General features: G+C 38.5%; 2 protein-coding genes across 4 annotated transcripts; both read right to left on the bottom strand.

The window, feature by feature from the left end:
* Positions 1-425: 425 nt before the first annotated feature.
* Positions 426-5,317, bottom strand: LOC589679 (methyltransferase-like protein 6). 2 transcript variants are annotated; one of them, XM_789314.5, is made up of 6 exons: positions 5,214-5,317; positions 4,148-4,400; positions 3,456-3,587; positions 2,634-2,804; positions 1,643-1,784; positions 426-903 (listed from the first exon to the last, which is right to left on the bottom strand). In XM_789314.5, exons 2-6 carry the CDS (start codon positions 4,385-4,387, stop codon positions 752-754), a joined length of 837 nt encoding a protein of 278 aa, XP_794407.3. In that variant the 5' UTR covers positions 4,388-4,400; positions 5,214-5,317; the 3' UTR covers positions 426-751. The 2 variants fall into 2 exon arrangements, with proteins under 2 accessions (XP_794407.3, XP_030846584.1); XM_030990724.1 differs by lacking the exon at positions 5,214-5,317 and having other exon boundaries at positions 4,148-4,601.
* Positions 5,318-7,154: 1,837 nt separating this feature from the next.
* LOC589345 lies at positions 7,155-17,112 on the bottom strand. 2 transcript variants are annotated; one of them, XM_030990721.1, is made up of 8 exons: positions 16,876-17,112; positions 14,537-14,687; positions 14,484-14,506; positions 13,211-14,345; positions 12,189-12,308; positions 11,413-11,521; positions 10,193-10,293; positions 7,155-9,524 (listed from the first exon to the last, which is right to left on the bottom strand). In XM_030990721.1, exons 1-8 carry the CDS (start codon positions 16,962-16,964, stop codon positions 9,420-9,422), a joined length of 1,833 nt encoding a protein of 610 aa, XP_030846581.1. In that variant the 5' UTR covers positions 16,965-17,112; the 3' UTR covers positions 7,155-9,419. The 2 variants fall into 2 exon arrangements, with proteins under 2 accessions (XP_030846581.1, XP_030846582.1); XM_030990722.1 differs by lacking the exon at positions 12,189-12,308.
* Between the last annotated feature and the right edge of the window lie 5,349 nt (positions 17,113-22,461).

The raw sequence follows: 22,461 nt of genomic DNA, 5'->3' as shown, positions 1-22,461 counted from the left end.
TGCCATAAATTCTTTTTCGTCTTCTTCAAGAATCTACTCTGAACAAAAACCCTAAGCACAGACAGTCATCCTTTCTTGCTCAGTTTCCCTGTAGAGACCCAATTAACAAAGTCCAGCTCTGACATTTTTAGATAGTCTGGTCCCCGGCCCCCCCCCCACTCAGTGTTATTTAGGGTACGCATATGCGTGTTCCAAGCGACCCCCCCCCCCCCCTTTTCAGCAAAAGTCCGGTGTGTAAAGTCAATATGGGTCGACCTTTTTCTTTTGTTATACAAGCCTTTTTCAGCACCCCCCCTATCAGCAAAAGTCCGGTGTGTAAAGTCACTACGGGTCGACCTTTTTCTTTTGTTACGAAAAGGACATTTTGGTAACACGCATGGGGTCCGTCCGTTCTCGGAGTGGGGGGGGGGGGGCCGGGTCTGGTCTCTGCAATTTTCTTCAAGAACTTGCTTTACAAGCACCACTCTAACAGGAAGTTCTGAAATTGCTTAACAGTCTCTTGTATACTGGTGTCATGAATTCTCTTTTATTTCCTTGAAGAGCACAGATTTGAAGTTGCAAAACAGTCTGGTATAAATGGGTGTCATGAATTCTCTGCGATTTTCTTCAAGAATTTGCTCTGGAAGCACCACTCTAACACAAAGATCTGAAATTATTAAACTGTCTCTTGTATACTGGTATCATGAATTCTCTTTCATTTCCTTGAAGAGCTCAGATCTGAGGTTGCAAAACAGTCTGGTGTAAATGGGTGTCATGAATTCTCTGCGATCTTCTTTGAGAATTTACTCTGGACAAACACCCTGGGTACAGAGAGTCCTTCTTTCTTGTTCACCGTCTCTCTGTAGACATACTCGTTGACAACCACATCAAATCCTGCCTTGATGAACAGATCTGAGAGAACATCTGGAAGAAGAAAAAAAAAGTTTGTTTAGAAATTTCTGATCTTTATTAAATATCCCAATTTTTTTAATTTGAAATTGAGCACATTGAAAAACAGTAACAGTCAAACCTGCTTCAGTGACCACCTGTCTACAAAGACCACATTTTTTGTTTCCCTTGAAAATAGTTTCTCAATGAAATATGTACTATAGGCACCTGCCTATAAAGACCACTTTTCTTGTCTCCCTTGGGTGGTCTTTATAGACAGGTTTCACTGTATTTGAATATCATGCTATGCATACAACAGCAATGTGGATTCCTTTTGTGACAAATATATGTGAACCCATTGAAAGAAATTTACAATAATACTAAGAGCAGGGGTGATAGTGAGCACTAAAAAAAAAAAGGTTTTTTGTTTTCCCCTCAATCACGCCCCCCTTGAGTAAAAACAAAAAGAAGAGGATTCGCGGGGAAAAAATGGCATCTAACAACATTCCCCCCTTTCAAGAAAATTTGGGGAAAAATAGGGTAAAATAGGGAAGAATAGAGAAAATAAAGGGAAAATCAGGAAAATCAGGATAAAATAGGGAAGACAAAAAAATTCAGGTAAAAAAAATAAAATAAAAAATAAATAAATAAAAAAAAAAAAATCAGATTTTTTTTTTTTAATCGGGAAGAAAAAAACAAAATCAGGAAAAATAAAACAAAATCGGGAAACCGATTTAAATTGGGTTTTTATCAGGCCTGTAAGAAGTAACTGTACCTGTAGAAAAGTAGAAAGCTCTTGTTCCATCCTGCCTCACGTAAAAGTTCTCACTGAGTTTGTGTCCCTTGCTAAACCTGAGCATGGCATGGTCATGAAGACCATAGTCTCTGAATAACACCAACCCACCGGGACAAAGAGCCTATGATTACAAAAGGAAAATGGGGATGAATAAAGGAAGCTGCATTAAACAAATGTCCTACGAGAACTCACTTATCCGTGTGTTAGAAAAGACAACAAATGCGAAGTGCAGAACGCAATTACTGCTGAATATGTAAACAAGCCTTAAATTTCTAAGACATCTAGGATGTTATAACCCATATGCATTGGAGTAGTACATGCCCGGTTTTAAGAAAAAACTCAGGGATATCCTCACCAAACAAATGTTTTTTTTAAATATATCATGCCTTTCATTGGGATGTCTGGTTTCATGATGAAAACAGGAGTGTTTCTACAAGACTATATCATCTCACACTGAGGTGAAGAAGACATGGAAATAGATTTACATATCAATTGTATACAAACACATCATTTTGTATCTTTTAAGAACACCTTCCTGCAATTCTAGACACAAAGATGATTCAACAAATGCACTTTGTCACCAATGTATTTAAAAGCATTTTCATTAGATTGGAAAGAATTTAAGCATTCTTACATCAATATTCTATGAGATTTACACATCAATTCGTTCCTGTTTTCACGAAGTGACGGTAGTGAGGAAAATCCGCACGCAAATTGTATGCGATTTTCATTCACTACCATCACTTCGTGAAAATAGGGACGAATTATATCCATACATATCTTTTTGTATCATCCAGCAACCTAGTAAATCTTCCTGCAATTCTAGACACAAAGATGACTCAACAAATACGCTATGTCACCAATGTAATTCAAAGGATTTTCATTAGATTCTAACAGCAATATTCTTTGAGCCAACAAATTCTTCTTCTGAACAATCGGGACAAATGGACTTACGATATACAGCATGTACCTTGTATATATTTTGTATTGACTGTAACATCTTGTCTGGATGAATCGCTGACAGAACAAAGAACATGGTTACCATGTCAACGCTGGATGCTGCTATGTTATTGGTCAGATCATCACATGTGATGTCACACTGGAATGCATTGACACGAGCTGGGTCATAAGCGGAGTGCTCCTACAATATGCATGATATAAGGAAAGGACATTGTGAGTTAAAAGGAAGTGAGTTTCTGCGAGACAGAAAGGGAAGAGGAGAATTATTATGGAAAATGAACAACGATAGTCCTAAGGTCCTATCTGATAAAGAGTTGTAATTGACCTGAACAAATCACACGTCCTCTAATCAATCCCAAATTTATAATCTCATATCTAACACTGATTTCAAGTTGTGATTGATTGCGAGAGAGAGAGAGAGAGATAGAGAGAGAGAGAGAGAGAGAGGGAGGGGGGCAGAGATAATAAGTAACAGAGAGAGAGATAGAAAGGAAGACAGATATATATATATATAGAGAGAGAGAGAGAGAGAGGGAGACAGTAAGGAAGAGAGAGAGAGATAGAAAGGAAGACATAGATATATATATCGAGAGAGAGAGAGGGAGACAGTAAGGAAGAGAGAGAGAGAGAGAGAGAGAGCGAGAGATAGAAAGGAAGACATAGATAGATATATATATATATATATATATATAGAGAGAGAGAGAGAGAGAGAGAGATAGAAAGGATTAAGGAAGACATAGATATATATAGAGGGAGATAGTAAGACAGACAGTAGAGAGAGAGAGAGGGAAGGATAGAGAAGAAGAGATAAAGAAAAAGAATGATTTTGTACCTTGACAAACTGTACAGCTCTTGGTGAGAAATCACAGCAGTGGATGAAGATCTCAGGACTAGCATCTAGGAGAGGGTACACCGTGTTGCCAACACCACAACCAACTTCCAATAGTGATTTTTGTTTTCCCTCCTGTAATAAAAAATGGTGAGAAGAAACACAATAAAGGAGGCGCGATAGCTCAGTCGGTAGAGCAGTGGTCTCGTAATCCGGTGACCCGGGTTCGAAATCAGGTCGATGCGCTAGTGCCCTTTGGTAAGGCATTAATCCTCATTACCAGGTCACTCGGAGAGGACCTAAAGCTGTCGGCCGTCTGATTGCTTATTTACAAGCATTTATGCTTTCTTAGTAGTCGGGTAAAATAACCACCACCATCAATGTAAAACATGTTCCGGATAACAATTCTTCCTTCGCAGTTCCGTGGTACATGAATCTTAAATAACAATTATTAAATAGTTTTGTGCAGGTAATTATTGTTGAGCTTGATCTTGGACATATATTAATTATTATTCATCATTATTTTGTTCATTCTCATTAATGTTTTAAGACTTAAAATTGCTCTCCATCTGTTCATGATATCCCTATCTTTCAAAATGTAAACATAAGTAAAAGTTTGCACTTCTAAGAATTACCAGAAAACTTGTTGAAGATTTTGTAGGATTAAACAAAATAACAATGAATGGGGCACTCACTCTACTCTCTGCTATCAATTCCTCAAACTCCCTGGTCGTCCAGTGCCGATCCTTGAAGAAATTTGTGGAGTTCCTCTTGTAGAAAAGGTCCCAGTTCTTCTTGGCCTCTAACTCCAACTTATTCTGCTTGAAGTCCGAGACACAGGTTTCGTCTTCGGCAAGCTTCTGTTTCTCAGCCTCTGTGAGGTCTCTTGGTTGCTTTGTAGTGACCCACCCACCTCCATCTTTCTCTTTTTCCATAGCAGTTTTTTCTCTAAAAAAACACAGAGATTGGCTACTTCGTATCAAAAAATGTTTAAAGTGTTGTAATGCAGAGTTATGCAATTTTGCTGCACGTGATGGTTTGGGAAACTATTTGGTAAATTAAGTATATTTATTATTTTGATAAAATGGTAGGATGGCATCATACTAGGTATTCATAGCAGAAGTATTAACATGAGTATTGACATTGACCGGGAGGATAAGCTGACCTAGACCAAATTTTCTGTCTCTTTCGTTTGTTAAGGCTTAAGCCTCTTATTTGGGTAGGGTCGGCTCTCTTTGGGTTGGGTAGAGCCGACCCTACCCAAATAAGAGGCTTAATGAACAAAAGAGACGTAAAATTCGGTCTAGAGCTGACCAAGGCCCAAGCTAAATAAAATCCAAGACTTTCCAAATTTCAAAAACAAAACAAACACATTAACATCGATTTAGATCTAATAGATCTACTCATTAAACACAAACAACAAAATATTCAGCATTAACTAAATAACTCGAGCGAAGTACCCAAGAGGTAGCGCAAGACTAGAGCCTGTGATTTAGTTGGGGCTTGATAGCTTGGCAGCAAACTTCAACTCAAGTTTAAGCCCGAGCCCGAGCCCGAAGCCTATCGCGATATCGCTCCCCGACGTCGAGCCTGCCGTGCTGGCTGGACTGGAGCTTCGACTCTTCCGAGACTGATTCCGACTCGGCTCCGCAGCTAAAGTAAATAACGTAACGAACGTAAAACTGGAAAAACATTCGAAAGTAATATCGCAACAATCAATCAATAACCAAATCATGCTCGGGTTTTGTTTGTTATCCTCACCGTTTTTCTTGATATTTAACGTGAATTTCTGCAAAACAACATCCACATGCAACTTTTGCGGTTGTTGTTGTTGTTCGTTTGGTATTATAATGGCTATTAGTCAAATTTGACTATTGTTGCCAATTTCATCGCATCTCTTTCTTTTAATGTCTTGGTAAAATTATTATTTCTTTCTTTCTTTTTCCAATCTCATTTTAATATAATATTAGTCATAGTCTACAAAAAAATAAAAACAAAAAATTATTTCAAATTAAACCACGATCCGCACACAGTTCCAACTCACGCTGGCCCTGTCCTTTCTATGATGCCTTCTTACCAGCCCAGCGAGTTATGTTACGCCGTACGCTTCTCGGTTGATAAACTCAACCTAGGTCACTCTGGCATAGACAAGGGGGCGTCGTGTACCTGTATGTTTAGAGGGTTTATTTATTTATTAGGAGAAAGACAACTGCATAAGCAAAACACTTGTGGGCTTTATTAGTTTATATGAGTTAGTTCATGAAATTATTGAGTTATTTATTTATTTATTGAGTTATTATTGAGAAATTTATATGAGTTAGTTCATGAAGAGGAGCTGGATCTGGGATGCCTAAATTGCCAGCGGTTTTGTTGTTGTTGTTGTTCGTTTGGTATTATAATGGCTATTAGTCAAATTTGACTATTGTTGCCAATTTCATCGCATCTCTTTCTTTTAATGTCTTGGTAAAATTATTATTTCTTTCTTTCTTTTTCCAATCTCATTTTAATATAATATTAGTCATAGTCTACAAAAAAATAAAAACAAAAAATTATTTCAAATTAAACCACGATCCGCACACAGTTCCAACTTACGCTGGCCCTGTCCTTTCTATGATGCCTTCTTACCAGCCCAGCGAGTTATGTTACGCCGTACGCTTCTCGGTTGATAAACTCAACCTAGGTCACTCTGGCATAGACAAGGGGGCGTCGTGTACCTGTATGTTTAGAGGGTTTATTTATTTATTAGGAGAAAGACAACTGCATAAGCAAAACACTTGTGGGCTTTATTAGTTTATATGAGTTAGTTCATGAAATTATTTATATAGCGCATGACTTTTAACTACTATAATCATTGGGGGGTGACATGCTTTCGAGTAATGATATAGCAAGTTTTAATTGCTTTTTTTTTCTTTCCCCCAGCAGATTTCATGTATCCTTCTCTCTCTCTCTCCTCTCCACTTCCCTAAAGTTGTGTGTATGTATTAAGATATGTTTTTCGATTGGTCAAATAAATAATGTTAAATTGTTTCAATCATTATTTTTTTTTTTTTTTAATTAAAAGAGGCCTAAATAAGATATATAGGTCTATACGATCAAAACTTCAAATAAGACACTAATACAGGTTAGGAAGAAATAATGGTATCCTCAAAGACCGCAGGAAAGGAAAAATTGCACCGTCGGTATGCGTGAAGGAGGGAATGTAACAGAGAATGGCGGGCGAGCATCGATTCATTTTTGTAATTGTGTGCATTTTTTTAATTGTGCATTGTATTGTGATTTGTGGCATCTGAACCGAGCATTTTCTTTGTATCTGAAGTAATAGATAAACATGGAAAGAGAAAACGACAGAGAAAAAGAAAGAGAGATAGGGAGATATGGAGAAGGAGAAAGAAAGAGATTGCAACTTAGAAGATGTATGTAAATTGTATAACAAATATGAATTTCATTTTTTTCCCCTCAAGAAATTGAATAGAATGACCAAAGATAGTCATACAGACACACACAAGTCACAGACACGGGTGTCTGAGGCCTGCTGCCTGAAACCAGCGAGACTTAATTCATTTCTTTGATATCTCCTTCAAACATTTCTTTAACATATATATGAAGTCCACCAAGTTTGGACAACATCTTACATCACAAATGAACATAATGCAAAATATATGTGCTTCACTATCAAAAGAGAAAGAAACAAAATCATTTTGCTTTTTGTACTTCAACATTTTTTTATTGCTTGAATGCTCAGGTCTTGAGTACAAATGAAGCTGCAGTCACAACAATTTGTACTTTTTTACAAAAAGTAATGAAATACCCAGAAGTGTTCCGCATGCACAAAGAGAATATTTGTTGATCGGGGCCCAGTCGTATAAAGAGTTGATATCACTCGCACATAATTATGTACATTAGAGATATGAGACAGCAAACTTGCGATCAATCGCAACTCTATAATTATAATCAATGAAAGGTTTTCCAATTTCTAGTTCTATTGGTATAACCAAGATTACACAAAATGTCCACGAATTGAAAACCCTCTAGAACTTGAATATTTTGTGTGTTTGGGGTTCCATGTTGCCATATTCTATACCGGTACTCAAAATCTTCAAATCATACTTCTATGGCAAGAGGTATCGCAAGTTGAACTATTCTCTCAAGAAATCGAAAAGTGAATTGTGAGTACCCGGTAGACAACTAGGTGCATCCATATATGCTCATATAGAATAGGGTTCACATGGAACTCAAATCTGACTAGGGTTTTATGTTATTTTTAATGTTTTTATACTTCTTACCCATAAGGTCATATAATGCCGGGTACATTTTTTGTTGGAGGTTGATTTGATAAATTCTAACCATACACAAATTATTTGTTAGGTGATTGGTACAGTTTTAAGTTGTACATGTACTAATGTTTTGGTCTTTTGAACCTTGCAAATATTAGTCTAAAACTTCAGGCTAGATGGCTGTCCAACATAACTTGGATGTAACTCTGTTCGTAAAATGACAAAATGATACTATACACAACCCACATAAAAGAGTGCAATTTCTTGACTGAAATTGGATGTATTATTTAACAATGATTCTTGAAGAAGATACAAACAATGCATTCATGATGTAAATCAACATGAAAACAAGTACATAATTTTAAAATTATACTTACTATACTAACATAAACATTTATTTACATGATTTTATACAATAAATAAAAAGATCAAGATGTGTTGAATGTACAGTGGTGTCATAATCTAGTAAATTTAACCAAGTTTCATTGCACACAAAAAAAAAATATACAAATAAAACCAATATTTCAAAATCAAATAAAAACACCATACCGCAATCATATGCTGAACAAATAAGCCACAACAATAAATTTACCAATTACCGTAAAGCTTTTGCTTGGTATTCTGTTCGACATCACAGACATCATATATATCACAGTGCTCTTTTTTTATTATATTTTTTGCTTGTTTGCTTTTTGTTTCTCTTCAATTTCTCTTCTCCTTTCGTAATGACATACCAGAGGAACTATGCCCTGTATATTTTTATCATGATAAATGTCTTGATATGTATTTTTGCTGTAATTGCAACATAAATCGATTGATAACTCATTGATGGGTGACTTTCCAATGATAATTGTTTTCTGAATTAATAATAATCATTATTAAAGTGTTGATACTATATTTTTATTTAAACATAATTGTCATACATTTATTTTCCTTCAAACACCAAATTTTCATGATTTCTCTTGTACTGAGCTCAGTGCGAAGCTTTGCCGGCAATTCGCTCGAAGATGTAACTAGCTGGCCAACAGCCACAAAAAAATACACGGGGGCTCGGGGCGGATTAGCCCCCGAAATAGCAAAAAAAGCTCCCAAAATTTGCATAGAGTTCAATGCAAAACAAATTAGAGAGTGTTACTTTCATGCAAGCAAGCTCGAAAAGTAGCCCCCCAAAATTTTAGGGTATTTTTTTTCCCTGCTGGCCAATAACCTAAAAGGTAACTGGTGATTTGTCACTCACTAATACATCAATAGCTGAAAAAATTACAGAATCTGTGGTACAGATGTGAAAAATATCAAACCTTTGTCATCAAGGTTATGATTCGTAAGGCACTGCTTGCCATTAATATTCTTTTGATCGATCAGAGAGGAGGGGGGGGGGGGGTCAGTACTGCAGTTAGCTGGGTGTTGAGACCATGAAGGCTCATTCAGATATGCCATGGTAAACCACTGCATGACCCTGTTTCATAAAACTTCTTATCAATAACGATTGTCAATAACTGTTATAAGCTACTGAAATCATGGCATTTGATTGGCTCATCTGGCCGAGGGCAAATTTGTCAGTGATAAAAAGCTTTATGAAACAGGGCCAAGGTTTTTGTGTACTAATTAAATGAATGGCAAGTAGGATTGAAAAGGTGGCAGCTCTCTCTCTCTCTCCCTCTTTTTCTCAGGTCAATTAGCTGAGCTCTCTGGCTCAAAACAAGAGATGCTGTTTGGCTCGAGGTTGTCCAGAATGTGGCGATGATGATGATGATGAGGGTTGAAGACCAGCTCCTCTTCTCACCAAATTGTCGCCTTTCTGCGGTGGTAGAAAGGGTAAAGTTTACAATAAAAAAAGTGGTTATATTCTTTTAAAAAGCTGACTCATGCATACCTGCCAACCTTTCACATAAAAAAATTGGTAATCTCTCAAGGCAAAATAAGAAATACAGTCTATTTTGAATATTTTTCTCACAGAATATTTCAGAAAAAGAGAGGAACCTAGGGTTCAAAACTATAGCTTGAAGGCTAAAACAAAGGAATCATTCCTCCGAAATAGGAATGGTTATCAGCTATGATCCATGGTATATATAAAAGTGTAAGCGGCTGGAAATGGGAGGAACACGTTTTTAACAACATTCAAATTTTCAACTTTGACCCTTGACCCAACACCATGCCTAACCCTAATACTTACCTAGAACAAACTCAAAACCCAGCCCTAGCCCTTTATCTTAAACAAACTAATGCCCCCTACAAAAATTCACCATAATACTTGCCAGATGAACAGGGCAGCATTTCATAAAACTGTCATAAGTACAAGTTCACCGACATCCCATTGAAACGCGTGTTAAAGTAATACACGCATTTCAATGGAATGTTGGTAAACTTGTACTTATGACGGTTTCGTAAGATGCTGCCCTGGCTCCAAGATGTGCAAAACATAACAAAATACATGACATGAATAATTAAGGATGGGACTACACGTACCTTTGAGAGGATGGTTCTTGCTTTACATCGAGGTCGGCTGGGACTTGAGAGCTCTTCTATGCTCTGGATCAAATCCTCACGCCAGTGGAGACGAGATTGATCTGCAAAGTGCAACAAATTAATGTGTCAGGTACATGTATGATCAATCTTTAGAGGGTTCTTAAGGGCTGGACAGTGGACACACCTTTTTTTAAAATAAATTATGTTATTGTTTTACCCATGTGAGTCTGTGATCTGTTTTTGAAGACAGATGCATCAAGTGTAGATTTTTCCACACACGCTGATCCCAGCCCTTTACACTGTAAGTACATACTTTTAATCTGCACAAAATTAAATGCAACTTACATCAAAATACTACTCAATGGTACATTAGGTCGCTTCAAACATTAATGCTCATTGCCTTTATCAAAGATCCCTCCTTATGTTCCCTGTCTCTGTGCTGAAGAATTTTGACCCACAATCATACCGGGGTGTTAGGTTTACACAACACATAAGTTCTGATTGAAATGATAACAGCCCCCCCCCCCCACCCCTCAAGTAAATAAATGAAATAAATATATAAATAAATTAAAACAAATAAAAATGAAGAAAAATAAATAGATAAGAAAATAGAAAGGTTACCACAATGGAAAAGAAAATGCTATGGAGCTTATACCTGCGCATGAATATCACAAAGTGCTGAAAATTACAAACAAAATCTAATCTTTAATTCATTAGTATGTCCAAAAATCTATCTTAGGCATTGGTGCCGAGCTGCCAACCTTGTGCTACCAAAAAAAGGAACCATGATGGCAAAAAAAAGAATTCATTAAAAACAAAACTTAGGCCTACAACCATGCATGCGCAACACTTCCAATGCAGAAATTCATTCCTCATGCTGTTATTTCCATATTAGGACCTATAGCTCATTTACAAGTGGGTATAGTTCCCTGTTGTTGTTTTGGTATTATCAGCGTTTACTTTCATTCGTTTTGAGAATATTTTTCACTTCAAGTATGTTTTAACCTTAGTTTTCTATTGAATTTGTGATCAAATCAACATTTCAGGGCAGTAGTTTGACGTGCGGTATGTTTAAAAAAAAATTATATATATATTTTTTTAAAACATATTTTATGAAGGAAACATGTATTACCGTAATTTGGAGGAAAAACAGAATAAATCCGGGAAAAACGTAATGGTTGGCAGCTCTGGTGAGACAATCTTGATGCTGCTGTACCTACCTCTATGACAAATAGCTTGATGGCACGGTGACTGGGTCCTATCTGAAGCAGTATGCTGACTGTTCCTAATGGTATGCAGTTTGGTCACCACCTCCAATTCTCGCTCAGTCTGGTTTCAAAATAAATGTATAAGAATATGATGAGGTTAAGATGAGAAATATATCAGATATGGATTAAAAAAAGAGAGAGATAAACAGAACAGAGCCAAGACCCGGACAAATCATATTGGATTTTAATTCTTACATTAAAAGAACATCAAGACAATGAAAAGATGAAACTTTCTATGACTTGACAATTAAATTAACCTTAAAAACTGATTTGAAAAGATTTATTTCATTTGACTTGAGGGTTCTATAAGGAATAACAAGGTACATTACATACACGTGTACATCATTAATGTACCCCATATTAATTTTTTTTTCCGAAGTGGAAAATCAAATGAATGAGGAGTGAATTTAGAACTATGATGACATCTCACTTTTTGTTTGTTTCTTTTTTTTCTTTTTGTATTACCTATCATCTATTTATGCAGTGTATTTGAAGGTGACTTAGGGAATATTGCCTTTATTACAAATGAATGTAAATATTTTCATTTCATGAATCCCAAATGATGTAAGTCCTTTCCCCCAATTATACATGTACTGTACACAACGACAACATGGATTGCTACGATCGACGTCCTTTTAATGCACTGCTTTGAATGGACGTCACACGTATCAGTCCACGCAAATCTAAAAGTCCCTAATAGCTTAAAACTAGGAATAACCAACACTGACCAACGTAAGAGCTGCGCGACCATCACATCCTCTCGATGGTAGCCGATCAAATACAGGAGTCATCCCTCGGACCATGTTACTCTGAAGAGCAGCAGCATTCTCAAGCTTCATGTTGAAACACTACAATAAATGAATTTCAAAAAAGATTGTATAAGATATTGTACAAAGTGTTTCTTCATGTTCGTTGAAATGTAACGTATTCTGTACTCAATGAAAACCTGGAACGGAAAAAGAAAAACATTTTCAGAGTACATATCACTGTCATATCATTGTCATTGAGTGGAGCACATTAAAGGGAACAAAGCTTTGGGAAATTTTTAAAATTGGGTGGATAGTGTTTCTTTACAATTTTGATATATTTTGATGCTCCTGTGGGTGTATCATAAGCACTAGAAAATTTAGCCCTCAAAACACTTCTGCTTTCTGCCTTCTGAGAAAAATTAAATATAAAAATTTACCGGTGCTCCCAGTAAATTTTGATAAATTTCAAATAGCGCCTACGGCCGTACAATGGTAGCTGCGACCATGGAAATCTCTTAAGTCAAGAAACTTGTGTTATAGCTTAATTGATATCTTGACCTTGAGAGGGAGCTATACAACATAAAGAGTTCATCATTTACAATTTCATAACTTAGACTCGATTTCAACTGCGACAATGATCACTGAATATTGTAAGATCGCATATGCTTGAAGCTTCCAATATGTTCATTTGAACCAAATTCATGACCTCACACCAAAACTTTGTATTACCTTTAATATTAATATTACTGCAAAAATCATAGTTTAGATTTTTCTAAGTACATGTATATTATTTTTAAATGTAAATGAAAAAACCTACTTTTTTTGCCTCACTTGAAGTTGAGAGAAACAATCTCATTGATTGTGAAACAGATAGAAATACAGTTACCTCCATGTTTCAGGAAAACTTTGAAAGAACAAAATTGGGATAAGATTGGGCTATTTTCTTCCGCAAAAACCAAATCTTCCACTGAATAAAAGTTTAGAATATTTGGTTTACTAACCTTCTCATTATCTTCCTTTATTCGCTGTCGAAGCTCCTGCTTCTCTGCCCTTAGACGGGCCAAGAGGGCTCTCTTTTCATCGATCAGCCGCTGCCTAGCGTCGGCAGAGGGTGACCCAGCGGACGCCTGCCTGTTGGACAGCTGGAGAACTCTAGGTGAAGGTGCTTGCTGTGCATCACCAGATGGATAATGTGAGGGCTGTTTACTACAGAGTGCAGAGACTATCGGTGATGAGACGGAAGAAAGTACTTGGTACTTGACAGCAGAGTCGGAGGCAACTAACACTGCGTTTGGTTGTCTATCTGGGTTTACATTCTCCTTGTGCAGCATGCTTGGTGGCAAAGTGCAGAGTCCTTGATCGTTGTTCGTTGCTTGGTTAAAGTATCTTGCATTTGACGAGGGAGATTGGTAGACTGCGCTTGGGGTTGGAAGCAAATTCTGTGAGGCAGCCAAATCATCTATCTTCCTGGTAGGTTTACCAAAGGCAGTGTGTCCAGTAGGGAAAAAAGCAGAAGATGCAACATTTCTTTCTTTCGATGAACTGGGATCTGTTTGATGGGCCACGTCGGTTCCCATCTCCGAATTGTCCCTTCTGACCACATCAGCAGCAGGGACATGAATAAGACTGCTGTCGTTGCCATAGCAAATTGGCTGTTGCATTTGGACTCTCTGAACGGTTGTGGAAATTAAGAGTGGGCTTGAATAAATGACAGTACTCTGTCCACAGTGTCCAGTGGTCTTACTTGGGGTTGGTTTTGCAACAGCAGGTGGCACCGTTTCTGTAGAGGAAAGGGTTGGCGACTGAGCTTCCGATATCTGGCCAGTCACACTATCTGTGGTCTTGGTTTCATCCCTACTTGATCCATCTATGCCTGTCTCAACACAGGTTGCATCGCAGCCAGTCACACTATCTGTGGCACTGAACAGCTCAACGCCACAGGAACCATAATGCTCGCTGACCGCTGCTGCATCTGCTTGTGGGGACACGGTGACCAGACTGAAAGGCGGTGCGTTCACATTGATAGCAGATTCTGAACTTCTTAATCTCTTCTGAGTGGGTGACGGAGTGTGCCATGTGGACAGGCCCGTGCCAGGATTTGAATCTTCTTCTAAATCTCCTTCTTTGATCTCTGTATTCCCTAAAGAGGAGCAGGTGCTCTGTGAGGATAAGGATGATGGTGACACATCAGAAATATTGCTTCCACAATCACTGAGTCTGTCCTCTCTGACATCTCTCTCCTCAATGGCCTCAATATCAGCAGATTCTTGTGCACCTTGAAGTTCTCCTGCTGGCTCCTCCCCTATCCCCTCTCTACCATGCTCCTCCTCCTCCTCTTCGTCACAATCGACTCTGAAGCCAGGCTTGAAAACTTTGGTCTTTCTTCGCATCTTCTTGGACTTCAGTTTCTCCCTATCAGTCATAGGACCAAAGAAAATTTCTTTCTCTCCATCATCATCCAGGTCATTTAGCAGCATTCTGTAATGGGAAGAAAAAAAGGACCTAAAGTGTTAACTTTTTAATGTTTAACAAAAATTGTGCTTGCACCTCATTTTCTATAAAAAAAATATATCATAAATTGGGAATTTTGACTGACAGCAAGGATGACAGAATTGTGAAAATGTGATTTTTAGATCTATTAAGATGGTTTTAATTAAACCCTTAAAAAATGTAATTATAAAAGAAATTGAATATCAAATTGCATCTTTCATTTTCAATTCTGATGTGATCTTACTTTTTTGACCTATATTACAAATTTAAAATGGCAGTCATGTAGATTGTAGACTCAATGAGTAAAGCAGAACAGCATGAATAATAAATGATTCCAAAAAGGAAAACCCAAATAAAATAATTGAGATAACATCTGGCTCCTCTGACCGCCTCATGTCTACAGTCAGAGTACAGTGTGCCATGTACTGGGGAATGATGACAAATGTCAGTTTTATTAAAGAATGATCGACCCATAGGCCATACCAGACGGTTATTTCTGTCTAACTCTAAGTCTAGACCATGGACCACCAAAGGCACCAACTGTCTTGAAAATATTTTTAAAAAGAAAAAGGGAAAAGAAAGAAACAAATAGATCTAGATATTCTAGAAAGAGTCTAGACTCCCTAGATCTAGTCTAGAAAGAAAGATAAGACTTAGATCTAGGTATCATGGGTATAGAATCTAGAGTTAGACTAGACCGAATTTTTCTGTCTCTTTCGTTCGTTAGCCTCTGATTTGGGTAGGTCGGCTCTCTCTTTAGAGACAGAACAGCCCCATACGCTGTAGTGGCCGCGCGTTTGTACTAAGAAACGTTACACAAAACTTGGCCAAACTTAATCCCTAATTTTTATATTTTACCGGATGCGTATCCGATGCATTTAAAGTCCTAAATTAGCTAAATACTTAACTACTTCGGTTCCACTTACCAACTTGACTGGAATAATCCGTTTAATGGTCCATTTTTAGGAAATTATGGGTCAAGATCGACATCCATGAAGAAAATCTTGCAGCCGTGTGTGTGTGTGTATTGGGTTTTTACAGACGTGTATCAATCAGATATGATTATTTACGTCTGGGACCGACCTTTAAACGTCACCATCCGAAAGACGTGACTCAGTTTCGAACCTGCGTCCTCGGCTGAATCAGTTTGTAACTTCCACTTTTTTAGCTGGATTACAGGCGCACGCCACAACGCCTAGTTGTGTCTCACTCTTTCTAGTCTACGCCGAAGGCAAAATGATTATAACGGAAAAACTGTGCATGTCATTACGAACTCGTAGCTCGTGCAGTTTTTCCGTTATAATCATTTTGCCTTCGGCGTAGACTAGAAAGAATGAGACTCGGCTGCAAGATTTTCTTCTTGGATGTCGATCTTGACCCATAATTTCCTAAAAATGGACCATTAAACGGATTATTCCAGTCAAGTTGGTAAGTGGAACCGAAGAAGTTAAGTATTTAGCTAATTTAGGACTTAAAATGCATCGGATACGCATCTGGTAAAATATCAAAATTAGGGATTAAGTTTGGCCAAGTTTTGTGTAACGTTTCTTAGTACAAACGCGCGGCCACTACAGCGTATGGGGCTGTTCTGTCTCTAAAGAGAGAGCCGACCTACCCAAATCAGAGGCTAACGAACGAAAGAGACAGAAAAATTCGGTCTAGAGTTAGACTAGACTTCTAGAGTCTAAAGTTAGATTCAGCAGGCTTTCAGCTCAGAGCGAAACTGAACACCTGCTGAAAGTGAACATGGTGAAACTAAAACTTAAAGTTGAAAGATAAAAAGAAAGCCTAAGGCTAAAGTCAGAAGAAATTTTAAAAAGAAAAAGACAGAATGAAAAGAATGAAGGGAAGAAAAATAACAGAGAGAGAGAGAGAGAGTTTAAACAGCGGTCTGTACGGTGTACCTAGACCTAACCAGTAAATTAGAAGTCTAGAGAGGAAGAAGAAAACATAGGCCTAGAGAGGAAAAGAAAGTTGCAGCATGAGCGCTTGAGCTGCTAGCTGCTATAGCAAACTCCAGGGAGCTCCGACGCCGATGCCTTCTGCGTCGCAGCTCCCAGGAGCTGGAGTTAGCTGCTAGCTCTAGCTAGCTGCCCGGCCGCGGCCTGACTAGGAAAACCATAGGGTCAATGCTACTACTAGCTACCGGGGCAGCAGCGGGCCGAATGTTACTCACCGTCCTGCTTCTTCAAGCTCGGTCGTCGACCTGACGCTAGTGTCCGAATCCGACTTTTTAAAGTCACAAAGTTGCTCCTGTGTAGACATTGTTCTTGTATCTGACTTTAGAAAATGTAACAATTGTTACAAATATACTCTAGCTGATAGCATTCATTTGTTTTTGATTTATTTTCAGCAAACTTTTCAGCTTTTTGTTGCACGAGCTTCGTGTGAAATGTAAACACAACAAGATATTTAAATCGGGGTCCAGACAACTCGCCACAAAGACAACCCGCCCCAAGACAACCCGCCACAATACCCTGGACATCCCGCCACAATACCCTGGACAACCCGCCACAATACCCTGGACAACTCGCCACAGCCTTTTCGGACAACTCGCCACACTTTTTCCCATCATGATTTCTAGATCTAAAATGAAATGAAATTGTCATTTTTCATGATTTTCGTGCTTTTATAAACACAGTCATTACAAAGAATAAAGAATAAAGTTGATTTCCCTAATTGTAACAATAATATATATTGAAATGAAATTGTCATTTTTCATGATTTTCGTGCTTTTATAAACACAGTCATACTCGCCACACTTTTTCCCATCATGATTTCTAGATCTAAAATGAAATGAAATTGTCATTTTTCATGATTTTCGTGCTTTTATAAACACAGTCATTACAAAGAATAAAGAATAAAGTTGATTTCCCTAATTGTAACAATAATATATATTGAAATGAAATTGTCATTTTTCAGTCATGATTTTCGTGCTTTTATAAACACAGTCATACTCGCCACACTTTTTCCCATCATGATTTCTAGATCTAAAATGAAATGAAATTGTCATTTTTCATGATTTTCGTGCTTTTATAAACACAGTCATTACAAAGAATAAAGAATAAAGTTGATTTCCCTAATTGTAACAATAATATATATTGAAATGAAATTGTCATTTTTCATGATTTTCGTGCTTTTATAAACACAGTCATTACAAAGAATAAAGTTGATTTCCCTAATTGTAACAATAATATATATTGAAATGAAATTGTCATTTTTCATGATTTTCGTGCTTTTATAAACAGTCATTAAAAATAATAGAGTTGATTTCCCTTGTAACAATAATATACTTTTGATCTAGAGGTCTGTAACAGCTGCATTTTTCTGTCCCAGAATTTGTTTATGGTAGGATACTGGAAGCACTGGCGTACTGATAGGGGGGGGGGGGGGGGGGGTGGGCAGTCATATCAATTCCTTCGCGCTCCTTTTGGGAGATCAACCGACCCGCGCGCATTTTATATTACATGACATATGGTAAAATTCTCGACATCTTTTTACACTTTTCTTTACCATTTAAAATCGAAATTGAGAATAATATCCTCAATCGAGATATGAGAAGAAGGAAACATTTCCTTTACATTCCATGTAAAACCATGCCCTTACTTGAAAAAAAACCTCCGTCACTTTGACGTTGAACTTTACAATCCATTTAAAAAAAATTACTCTCTCATACACAATGTCAATGGATCGGTCGTACTGTGCTCGATTGCCTTTCGATAAACCAATCTTTAACTTTGCAGCAACGCGTTTTGCGTCAAATTTGTAAATCCTCAATCACAGACAATGACATATGATACGTAAGCTTTTCATACATATAAATTTCATTTTGATTGATTCATTTTTAGCTCCGTCATTTTTCATGTTAAATCATGCTTCATGTCCCATTTTAGAAGCCCGACCCAGGGTTTTGTGCCAGCTAGCCGTATGCATGTACGTAATGCTATGCATACACATATAATGCTACAGTCACACGGCCATGTTACGGACCTGCGGATGCCTGCGTATATTTGGATAATGAAAATGCGTAATTTTTAACCCCAATACGGAAATTTGAGCAAAAGTTACCTATATTCTGCGGACGATACGGATTAGTTACGGATGTTACGTATGAATTACGGATGTTACGGGTAAAACCTGCGGATGAACCCATCCGCTGCCAACCCGCTGACACATGTTACTGACGACTTACGGATGACTTACGGATTTTACGGATGACTTACGGACGATACGGATAAGTTACGCTCGTGTCTGCGCATGTCGGCTTCCTCTGGCGTCCGCACCATCCGCATATAAACCCACTTGGATCGGACTAGGAGATTCATTCAGCAGCCTCTTGAAGGACTTAGAGTGATGTGTGTTCTATCTTGTGAGACAGAGACTCTCCAGTATTATTTAAAATATGATTTGCAGAATACTTTTTTTTATAAATGTTTACCATAATGTGCTTTGATAGATTTACAGACTGCTTGGAGATATACAGACTGTTTGCAGATATACAGACTGTTTTTTTTTTCAAAGAAAGTCTTTATTCAATATTTCTCCACAAATCATATAACGTCGGTGGGCGTCCAAAATCTCGTAAGTCTGTTTTTTTGGAAAACACTTATGAACTTTTAGAAGCAGTATCACTCGACTAATTATCTGTCAAAATCTCGTATACCATAGCCAATGGAAAAGTGGATTTCTAACCATGTGACAAGATGGTATACGAGATTTTTACAGATAATTAGTCGAGTGATACTGCTTCCAAAAGTTCGCAAAAGTGTTTTCCAAAAAAAAAAAACGACTTACGAGATTTTGGACGCCCACCGACGATAGTCAAATGCAAAATGCATGTAATACATTACAAACAATATTATACATGTATAGAAAACAAAATATAGCAAAACAAAATTTAAATAAGCTCGATGTGCCTCGACCCATCAAGATGTACAATACACTTATTTCGTTGCGTGTTCATAACGCGTTCTATCTCATGCTGATATTTTAATTTCTTTTTAAATGATGAAAACGATAAATAACCATTTAAACACCTAGTTGAAAATATATAATATTTAGCATATAAAATATCAAAATTAAAAGAAGAATAATTTCCACCTGGTATGCCAAATACAAAATCATTAAAAGATAACATTATTTCACTTTTGAGAGTGTATTTTTCAAAATCATCTAAAAATCGACGATTGAAGGGGCATTCCCAAAATAAATGGGCAATAGTTTCAGAGTGTTTTGAACAAAAAGAACACAAATTTAATATACCAACAGTTTTCAGATACTTGTTAACACCAAGGATATTATGAAGAATTTTATATTGTAAATATCTAAGTTTTCTTGATAAAGAACATTTAAAAGGAATCATATAAATTTTGTCCCAAGTAACAATTGGTTTTGAAACAATGTTCCTCCATTTGTTTTGTGAAATAGGAGTTTTAAAGATTTTCTCAACACAGATTTTATAAATAAATTTACATCCTTTCGTTACCTTGTTCAATTTTTTTGTTGTCAAATTTAAGCATCAAGAGTTGCATGATTTGTCTGTTTGTTATGTTTGGCCAACTGCTTAGGCCATGCGCTGCTGCCAGGGAACTGCTCCGGCGGTGCCATTGTAGTAATGCTTGAGGTACAGGCGCTGGCGCTTGGCAATCTTGGTGGTGTAGTTGCCAGCAAGCCTCTGTTGCATGTCATCCAGCACGCCCCCTCTCTCCATGCACCCGGGATGATGTTGTGCTGGTCGTCCTCTCTGTCCATCATGCCATTCTGCTCAGCGGATGCCTGGTCTCTCAGGAGGTTGTGGATGCACAGGCAGGCGAGGACGATGGTCTCCACTGTGGAAGGCACCTGTGCCATAGCACTCAGAAGACACCGGAATCTGTTTGCAAGAATGCCAAAGGCATTCTCCACACATCTCCTGGCTCTGGAAAGTCTATAGTTAAATATCCTCTCCTCCATGGTCAGTGGCTTGGCACCAAAAGGCTTCATCAGGGTGGTGCGTAGTGCAAATGCAGCGTCAGCAATCACGAAATAAGGGATGTCTCGATCGTCATGAGGCAGTGGCTCATCTGGTGGTATTCCAATGTTCTCATCGTCAATTGCCTCTTTCAGACTGCACGTGTTCCAAATCTGGGCATCAGAACTCGCACCACCTGCTCCCACCTCCACCCACCGGAACTTGTAGTTGCCATCAACCAGGGCAAGGAGTACAATCGAGTTGTACCCCTTATAGTTGTAGAACTGGGAGCCACAGTTCGCGGGTGCCTTGATGCGGATGTGCTTGCCATCTAAGGCTCCCAGGCAATGGTGGAAGTTCCACCGGTCGGAGAAGGTCTGGGCAATGCCCTTCCACCCCTCTGGAGTAGATGGGTTGCTGATGGTCTCCTCGCCATACTCAGCGTAGATGGCCTGACACACGTCCAACACCAAGAGTGAGATGGTGTTGTGGGGTACATAGAATAGGTACATCAGGCTGTGGTAGGAGTCCCCACTGGCAAGGTAGCGCATGGTGATGGCGACCTTCAAGCCTACTGGAAGGGCCTTCCTGTACCAGGTATCATACTTCTGTAAGCGAGGAGTGAGGCGGGTGACCATTTCGGCAAACATGGCAGGTGTGATGCGGGTGAAGTTGCGGAAGCCCTGAACATCCTCATTGCGTAGCAGGTGCATCAGGTTACCATAGGCACCCTGGTGTGGTCGCAATGTGATCCAGTGACGAACCCAACACATCCTCTCTTTTCTCCTTTCAAGGATGGCTTGCATCTTGGCCATCAGGATCTTCATCTGCATCTGATTGTGTTGGATGGCCATCAAACAATCCAGCAACACAAGGCGGCGTTCTCTCTCCATCTTGAGTGACCTGTGAAAGTCTACAGTTGAAGAACTGACAATGATGAGGATGCTGGCAGCATCCAGGGTTGCATACCCAAGTGAAGACCATTTGGCATAGGCGACATCCGCCGAAATGAAAGAAGACATAGGTAAAAATTCCGCATATTATCCGTATCTCAACCGTAACATACATATCCAATCCGTAACATCCGTATCCCATCCGTAATATTCGTATCCCATCCGCAAGCATACGCAATTACCGCAAGTCCTATCGTAAGATCCGCAATATATATGTCAAAAATACGTTAAACATACGTAACTCCTACGTAATAGTGTTTACGTACCCCTATGTATCCGCAGGCATCCGCACACCCGACAAAGTGTGCGGATCAGTTACGTATCTAACGTATCCTGCGGATGAGTTTACGTATCTTACGTATGAGTTACGTATTTTACGTATGGATAACGTATATTCTGCGGATGCTTACGTATATTTCATCCGCAGCAAAATTTTGAGATTTTCAAAATTCCGCTGCGGATCTGCGTATGTCTGCGGATCCTGCGGATTGAATTACGGATGGATACGGATGCTTACGGATGATACGGATCCTTGCGGATGCTTACGGACTTTTATCCGTAAGCATCCGCAGCTACCGTAAGTGGCCGTGTGACTGTGCCATAACTGAACATGCATAAGTACAGTACATGTACACACGCAGCGCAGCGCGTACGAGCGCACTGCACTACATTTGATTGGGTCAGTACCATTATGAAAATAGGGTAACAATGAGTGGGATGGGTTTAGTGCCGTCACAATAAACTTGCGCATTACACGCGTACGTATAATTAGAGCAATTTATGCACCCCCAAGAAATAATGAATACAGCCCGACCTCTCTACACACAGAACTGCACAGATACCGCACAGTCCGGTCAAG

The sequence above is a fragment of the Strongylocentrotus purpuratus genome, unplaced genomic scaffold (genome assembly GCF_000002235.5).
Source record: "Strongylocentrotus purpuratus isolate Spur 01 unplaced genomic scaffold, Spur_5.0 spur5_scaffold_19, whole genome shotgun sequence".
Taxonomy (NCBI): domain Eukaryota; kingdom Metazoa; phylum Echinodermata; class Echinoidea; order Camarodonta; family Strongylocentrotidae; genus Strongylocentrotus; species Strongylocentrotus purpuratus.
Note: the sequence above shows the minus strand (reverse complement) of the source record. Positions and strands in the feature narration are given on the sequence as shown.